Genomic DNA, 6,160 nt, shown 5'->3' with positions numbered 1-6,160 from the left:
GGGTGCGGTGCTGGGCTGCCGTGAGGGGCAGCTCCGGGGTGCGGTGCTGGGCTGCCGTGAGGGGTAGAGCCGGGAAGAGGCGGGAGTGGGCGCCGGGCCGCCGTGAGGGACAGTGCCGGGGGGATGCGGCAGCACCGGGGCGTGTGGGGCCTGAAGCTGCCGGAGCTGCGGCCCGGTTCTGGCAGCGTCGCGCCCGATTGCCCTCCTCCGCCGTCGGATTACGGTAGCGCCCGGCCGGCCCCGGTTAATGATTCACACCACAGGTCTGGTTCACCGCCCGGCAGGGCCGCCGCTGCTCGGGGACAGGGCAGGATTCCCTCGCTGCTCCGGACCCTCTCCCYTCTCTGCCCGCAGAGAAGGCTGGATTCCCCCACCACCCCAGATCTCCCCCGCTTGCCCGGAGAGGGGCGGCGGCGCCAGCCCCACAGTGGGATGACAAAAGATGGGGTAGACGCATGACCCTGCAGAAGGATCCTTTAATAGCCATCGAGGACATACAGGGCAACTCGGCGCGGGGGACAGCGGGAGCTGAGCCCCGCACCCCGCACAGAGCCGTGCGGTACCAGGGGCAGCAGCATTTGCACATTGATGGGGGGAACCGGCAGCCCCGCAGTGACGCACTTGCCTTTAAATATGGGGGGTCTCAGGGGAGCAGTAGTGTTTCTACACTATGTACAGCCTTGTGCTTCTGGGGGGGCTCAGCCCGTCTGTCCCATCGCAGCCCTTTAAGAAAGCCCCGGCGGTGGGGGCTCCCAGCTCTGCAGCGGGCAGGGGCACACAGTGCTGCCCCCCAGCCCCGGAGGGGGCGAGGATGGCTCAGTTATTCTCGAAGAGGGAGAGGAGGTCATCGTTGCTGCTGCTGGGGAGGTCGGGGGGCCCCAGGTAGGAGAGCAGCTCGTCGGGATTCGTCAGCTCGGGCAGGAGCTGGGGGCGTTAGTRTGTGATGGTCAGCTCTCCGCAGCTCCTGCCCACCCTCCCGCAGCAGCTGGGGTCCTGAGCCGGCAGCAGGACCCTCGGCCAACCCCCCCGAATACTCACGTCGAGGGTGGGCTCCGAGCCGTCACCCGCCGCGGCCATGCCGGGTGCGGGGGGGAAGACGAGGTCAGCAGCGTGGGCCGGGGGTCCCAGGGGTTGCCGTGCCACTGCACCCCGCGAGTGCAGCGTGGGGGCCGGCTGGCTGCTCGAAGGAGTGTTGTGCAGMCCTGTCTGCACCGCGGGGTGGGACGGCTCCATCCGGCCTGGCAGGGGAAGCTTGGCAGCGGGGGAAAGAGCAGAGCTGTGAGACCCTCCCTCCCTTGGGATCCCCCAGMTCCTCCACGGTGAGACATGGGGGCCTGCGGGCAACGCCCCCACCCAGAGCCCAACTGACCTGTGTGGGCAGAGGGGGCACAGGAGGCTTCTCAGGGGCCATAAGGCCACCGGGGATGTTGGGCTGGTAGGAGATGGAGGGGGGGCCTGGTGTGAAGTCGCTCAGTGTTGAGGTGCCAGGGGCACCAGGGGCGGCGAAAGGCTCTGGGAAGCCCCCAGGTCCCAGAAAGCTGGAACCTGTGAGAGGAAATGGGGCAATTGGGGGACACACACGCAGGGATGGGGTTCAGTCCTGTCCCCCATGGGCCCCCCCGTACCCGGGGTGCCGTAGTCAGTGGCAGCCCCTGCCGAAGGTTGTGACAATGCCGGGAAGGGCACAGAGCCAGGCCCCAGAGCTGCGATCATCTCCATGATGTTGGGCAGCACCATGTGCGCAGGACTGAGCGTCCGGCACCGCTTCAGCGCCGGCCCCTCCGGCTCCTCCTTGATGTGGACRTCGGGTTTGATGGGGACGGGTTTCCAGCTGCACGTCGGGTCAATGGTGATCTCCTCGTGCTCTGAACTAGGGGCAGCAGGAGGGCAGGGGGGGTGAGGTTTGGGGCAGTGGCTGCTGCACAACCCCCCACGGGTGGCACAGGAGCAGGCAGGGATGGACACACAGCCCGCAGAAGGGCACTTACTTCTGGATGTAGATCAAGATGCCCAACATGTACTGGTCCACCTCCAGCCCCTCCAGCAGGGCTGTCTTACTGCAGGCAGGGTGAGGACACGATGAGATATGGGAACCTCCACCGGAGGCAAGAACCACCCCTCTCCCAGGGCAGGAAACAATCCCCCGCAGGCAGTGAAACATTCGCCCCTGTCCTGCAGGCAGGSACACCTGGGCATGGCCCCACAGTGGCCCCACTTACTTGCAGACAGGACACCGCCAWGTCCCCCTCTCACAGTTGAGCTGCAGATATGACTCCAGGTCGAAGCACTGTGGGGAAGAGCAGCAGCTGAGATGGAGGGGAGCAGGATATTGGGTGGGGGACATCCCCAGCACTCTGCCATCGCCACCCATACCTGTATGTGCCGGCAGTCGTGACCCCTGGCTGGGAGCTGGATCCTGCGGAAGGTGATAGGGCACTTGAGGGACACCTTGATAGCTGTCTGCTCCACGCCATCCTCGCCGTTGGGCCCTGGCGTCCCCGGGATGGTCCCACTGCTGAAGTTGCGCTTGACTGGGGAGGTGGGGGCGACGGGCACCGAGGGTCAGAACAAGGACAGTGGCATGGGGGTGGCACCGTGGTGGCAATAGGGCACCATCACCCCCACCCTGCCACGGTGCATCCTCCTGCCCTGCAGGACCCAGGTGCTCACTTTTGGTGATGCAGTGCTCAGCGGGGAGCAGGCGCTTCTTGATGAGCCCCTGCAGCACCGAGCGCACCGAGGGCCGATGCACCAGCTGGAGGACRAACAGGTGGGACTGCAGAGAAACGGGGAGGAAGTTGAGCTGTGCCCCCACCTGCACCCTCCCTCTCCCAGTGCCCTCCCCTGACTCACACAGCAGCAGGCGGTGACKGTGATCTGGATGGTGTTCCTGCCCGGCTGGCAGACGTGCTTCAGGTAGAGCGGCTTGTGGGAGGTTTTGTTGTCCCCGCGCTCGATGGTGAGYGGCGTGGCGTTGACGCTCACCTGCACCGAGGCCGGCCAGTTGGTGTTCATCTGCCGGTCCTCGTGGTGGTAGCACTTGAACTGCAGCTCCAGATCAGGCCTGAGGGCAAGGCAGGGTGTGGTGAGCCACCGCACTGGGTGTCACCGTGCCACACTGCTCCAAGCCATGCGGAACCATGCGGTGCTAAACCACACTGTGTCATGTGGCACTGTGACAAAACCCAGCGGTACCGCAGCACAGCGCTGTGTCAACACTGTGCCACCATGTGCCACACAGCAGTGACACCACACGAGGTGCCCCAGGACCCCYACCTCATCATGAGGGTCTTGTAGACAGAGTCACGGAGCTGGAAGACGTGGTTGCTGACAGCCAGGTTGTGCTGCAGGCGGAAGGGCTCCAACACCACGCCGTCCCGCACCGGGAAAGTCAGCCGCAACTCCTCGCCGGGGGCCGGCCCTGCGGGGTCGGTCCCTTTTCCATCAGGGAAAGCGCCACCCTCGCCTGGGGCCCCGCCACACCCTGACCCTGCCCCACTGCACGGGGACCCTCCCGGCAGGAAGCCCCACCTTCACCGAGCGGCCCTGCCCACCCCGGAAACCGCAGCCCCGAGCGGGAAGTTCCTCCCACCCAAAATGGCCCCACCCCTGGGGGCCGCCCCCCACCCACCCCTACGGAGGAAGCCCATCCCACCGAGTCCTCGGTTAGCTCTAGGAAACCCCACCCYATGCAAGCCCCTCCCAATGCAGACGGCCCCACCCTATAAATGGACCCCCCCCAAAAACCACCATTCTTGATAAAGCCCCTCCCCTGAGGCCACACCCTTTTAACAAGCCCCTCCCACAAAGCTCCACCCCCGCCTCAATCAGCCCCCCAAACCCTGGCAGTGGTCACGCCCCTTYCTCTGAAGCCCCTCCTACCCTTAATTTAAAGGGGCAAAGGCCACAGGGCTACCAGGACAGAGGCCCCAGCAGGCTGCTGGGGCAGGGGGTGACCCCTGTGAAGTGCCCCCCTCCCCCGCACCAGGGACACCTACCCGACGGGGATGGGTGCAGGGGGGCAACGCTGGGCTTCATGTCTGCCAGGAAGGGTGATTTGACATCCTGCCCAGGGGACGCATAGGTGGGGATGCCGCTGCCKGGCGTCATGGGTGGCGTGGGATTCCCGGCCAGCGGCGAGCTGGGGTACCCAGGCAGCGACCGGCCCGGCTGTGGAGGCACCGTGCACCCTCAGTGTCCGGCCAGGCTGGCACAGCYCCCACCCTGCCCGCTGCCACACTCACCCCGTTGATGGCTGCCTGGCTGTAGGAGCTGAAGCCGCTGCTCTGCCCGTTGAACTGGTCAGCTGGCTGCGGGAGGAGGAGGGTCTCCAGGGGCTGGCACCGGGGCGTGGCACACGCCCAGACCTCCACCCCTTGCCCACCATTCCCCCTGTGGTACCTTGTAATAGGGTCCAGCAGTGCCTGAAGCGGAGAGGTACTGGCCCATGCTCTGCTGCAGCCTGTGGCCAGGGTATGAGGGGGACGGAGCGGAGGACTGGGGGGCGCTGGGGGCATACTGGGCACCAGCTGCAGCGTACTGCCCGCCCTGGAGGTACTGCTGTGCTGGGTACCCCTGYGGGGCCGGGGAGTCAGCACCGCCAGCAAACGGGGTCCCCATGCGCCGTAGCCTTTGCCAAGGCAGCACTCACCTCACTGGAATACGCCCGCTTGAGACCCTGGCGGGGCATCTGCTGGCTCTGGGGAGGGCCGGGGTACGAGTGCTGAGGCAGGCGCTGCCCGCCATACAGGGGGCCGGACCCGGGCGCCCGCACCGGGCTCATGCTCACGGGGGAGACACCAGAGGGGGCCACGACACCTGCCATGCCAGCCGGGCTCATGCTCGTGGGGCCACGGGGCCCGGCATGGGGCAGGAACTGGCTGCCGAAAGACTGCCCCGTGCCCATCTGCAGCAAGGAAGAGACGGGGGTCATGGTGGGGCAACGCGACTATCAATCCCCTGGTTCTGCCAGAGCCAGGCTCTTACCGTGCCGTACTGGCTCAGCTCCTGGCTCTGCTTCTCCTGCAGCGCTGCCACCGTCGCCGTGGCTGTGGCCGTGGCTGTGGCAGCGGCCGCGGCCACGGCGGCAGCAGCTGCTGCTTGGGTGAAGTCAGCGGTGGCGCGGCTGGCGTGCGAGGGGAGCCCCATCCCTGCGGGGCCGCTCGGGCCACCGTTGTAGCTGGAGAACAGAGAAGCAGGAAGGAAGGGCAGCATGCAGTGACCCTGCAGCAGGGCACGTGTCAGGCCGTGGGGCACGGGGCTGGCCTTACCTGGCGGTGAAGCCWGGCCCACCGGGGTAGGTGTTGCGGCCGTAGACGCTCGGCTGCACRTACCCCTTCCCCGGTGCCCCCTCGGCGAAGGGCTGCTGCGGCAGGAACGGCGGCGAGCTCATGCCCGAGCCGGTGCCTGCCATGCCAGGTAGCAGCGGGGTGCTGGAGGTGCTCCCCCCAGGGCCCATGGGGCTGCCAAAAACCTGGGGGGAGGCAGCGGGTCAGGCAGAGGGCAACAGCATCCGGGTCTGGGGGGGTCCCTGGGGCAGGAGTGATGCTGGTACCTGGCTCTGGGAGGGGTTGCTGACACCCCAGACAGTGGTTACCACGGAGAGGGATCCCGGCGGCTGATTGGTGCTCGGTTGCCAAGGAACAGCCTCGTATGCAAATGAACCATCACTAGAAAGAAAAACAAATTAATGAAGATGAAGGACAGAGCGATGGAGGGACAGAAGGGACTGGGGGTTGGAGGGATCGAGAAAATGGAGCGATGGAAAATGGAGGGGGATGGAGAGGCAGRCRGGGATGGATGGRTGGATGAATGGAYGGATGGAYGGATGGGGTGATGGATGCAAAGGTGGATGGAGGGACGCTGCCCCGGCGCCCACCCGTGGGGCGCAGGCGGCAGCGAGGGTTTCATGGGGTTCATGGAGCTCATCAGCGGGTGCGGGCTGGGTCTTCCGAGGCCGCGGCGGGCACTGCGGGACAGCGGCACCGTCTGTCACTGGGGCTGCGGGAAGCAGTGGAGCGGCGGGTGAGGGGCGGCCGCCCCCGGAGGGGCCGGGGCGGGGGGGGAGACAGCCCGTGGGCTTGGCGACCCCCCCCAGCCTCCCCGGCCGGCCCTTGGCGTGCGGCCCGCGGCTGGCACGGGGCTCCGGCCGGCACGCGCC

The 6,160-nt window shown here is 66.9% G+C and overlaps 1 protein-coding gene across 3 annotated transcripts; it reads right to left on the bottom strand.

Annotated features, from left to right (window-relative positions):
• Positions 1 to 434: 434 nt before the first annotated feature.
• ZMIZ2 (zinc finger MIZ-type containing 2) lies at positions 435 to 6,132 on the bottom strand. 3 transcript variants are annotated; one of them, XM_057388076.1, is made up of 18 exons: positions 5,879 to 6,132; positions 5,555 to 5,669; positions 5,271 to 5,473; positions 4,987 to 5,179; positions 4,652 to 4,906; positions 4,402 to 4,575; positions 4,245 to 4,328; positions 3,999 to 4,170; positions 3,277 to 3,421; positions 2,854 to 3,064; positions 2,671 to 2,776; positions 2,374 to 2,531; positions 2,220 to 2,287; positions 1,989 to 2,057; positions 1,626 to 1,870; positions 1,370 to 1,545; positions 1,039 to 1,251; positions 435 to 924 (listed from the first exon to the last, which is right to left on the bottom strand). In XM_057388076.1, exons 1-18 carry the CDS (start codon positions 5,926 to 5,928, stop codon positions 817 to 819), a joined length of 2,745 nt encoding a protein of 914 aa, XP_057244059.1. In that variant the 5' UTR covers positions 5,929 to 6,132; the 3' UTR covers positions 435 to 816. The 3 variants fall into 3 exon arrangements, with proteins under 3 accessions (XP_057244059.1, XP_057244060.1, XP_057244061.1); XM_057388077.1 differs by having other exon boundaries at positions 4,245 to 4,310; positions 5,879 to 6,131; XM_057388078.1 differs by lacking the exon at positions 4,402 to 4,575 and having other exon boundaries at positions 4,245 to 4,310; positions 5,879 to 6,131.
• Between the last annotated feature and the right edge of the window lie 28 nt (positions 6,133 to 6,160).

The sequence above is a fragment of the Malurus melanocephalus genome, unplaced genomic scaffold, assembly GCF_030028575.1.
Source record: "Malurus melanocephalus ecotype Western Australia unplaced genomic scaffold, MMel_1.1 scaffold_1553, whole genome shotgun sequence".
Classification (NCBI taxonomy): domain Eukaryota; kingdom Metazoa; phylum Chordata; class Aves; order Passeriformes; family Maluridae; genus Malurus; species Malurus melanocephalus.
Note: the sequence above shows the minus strand (reverse complement) of the source record. Positions and strands in the feature narration are given on the sequence as shown.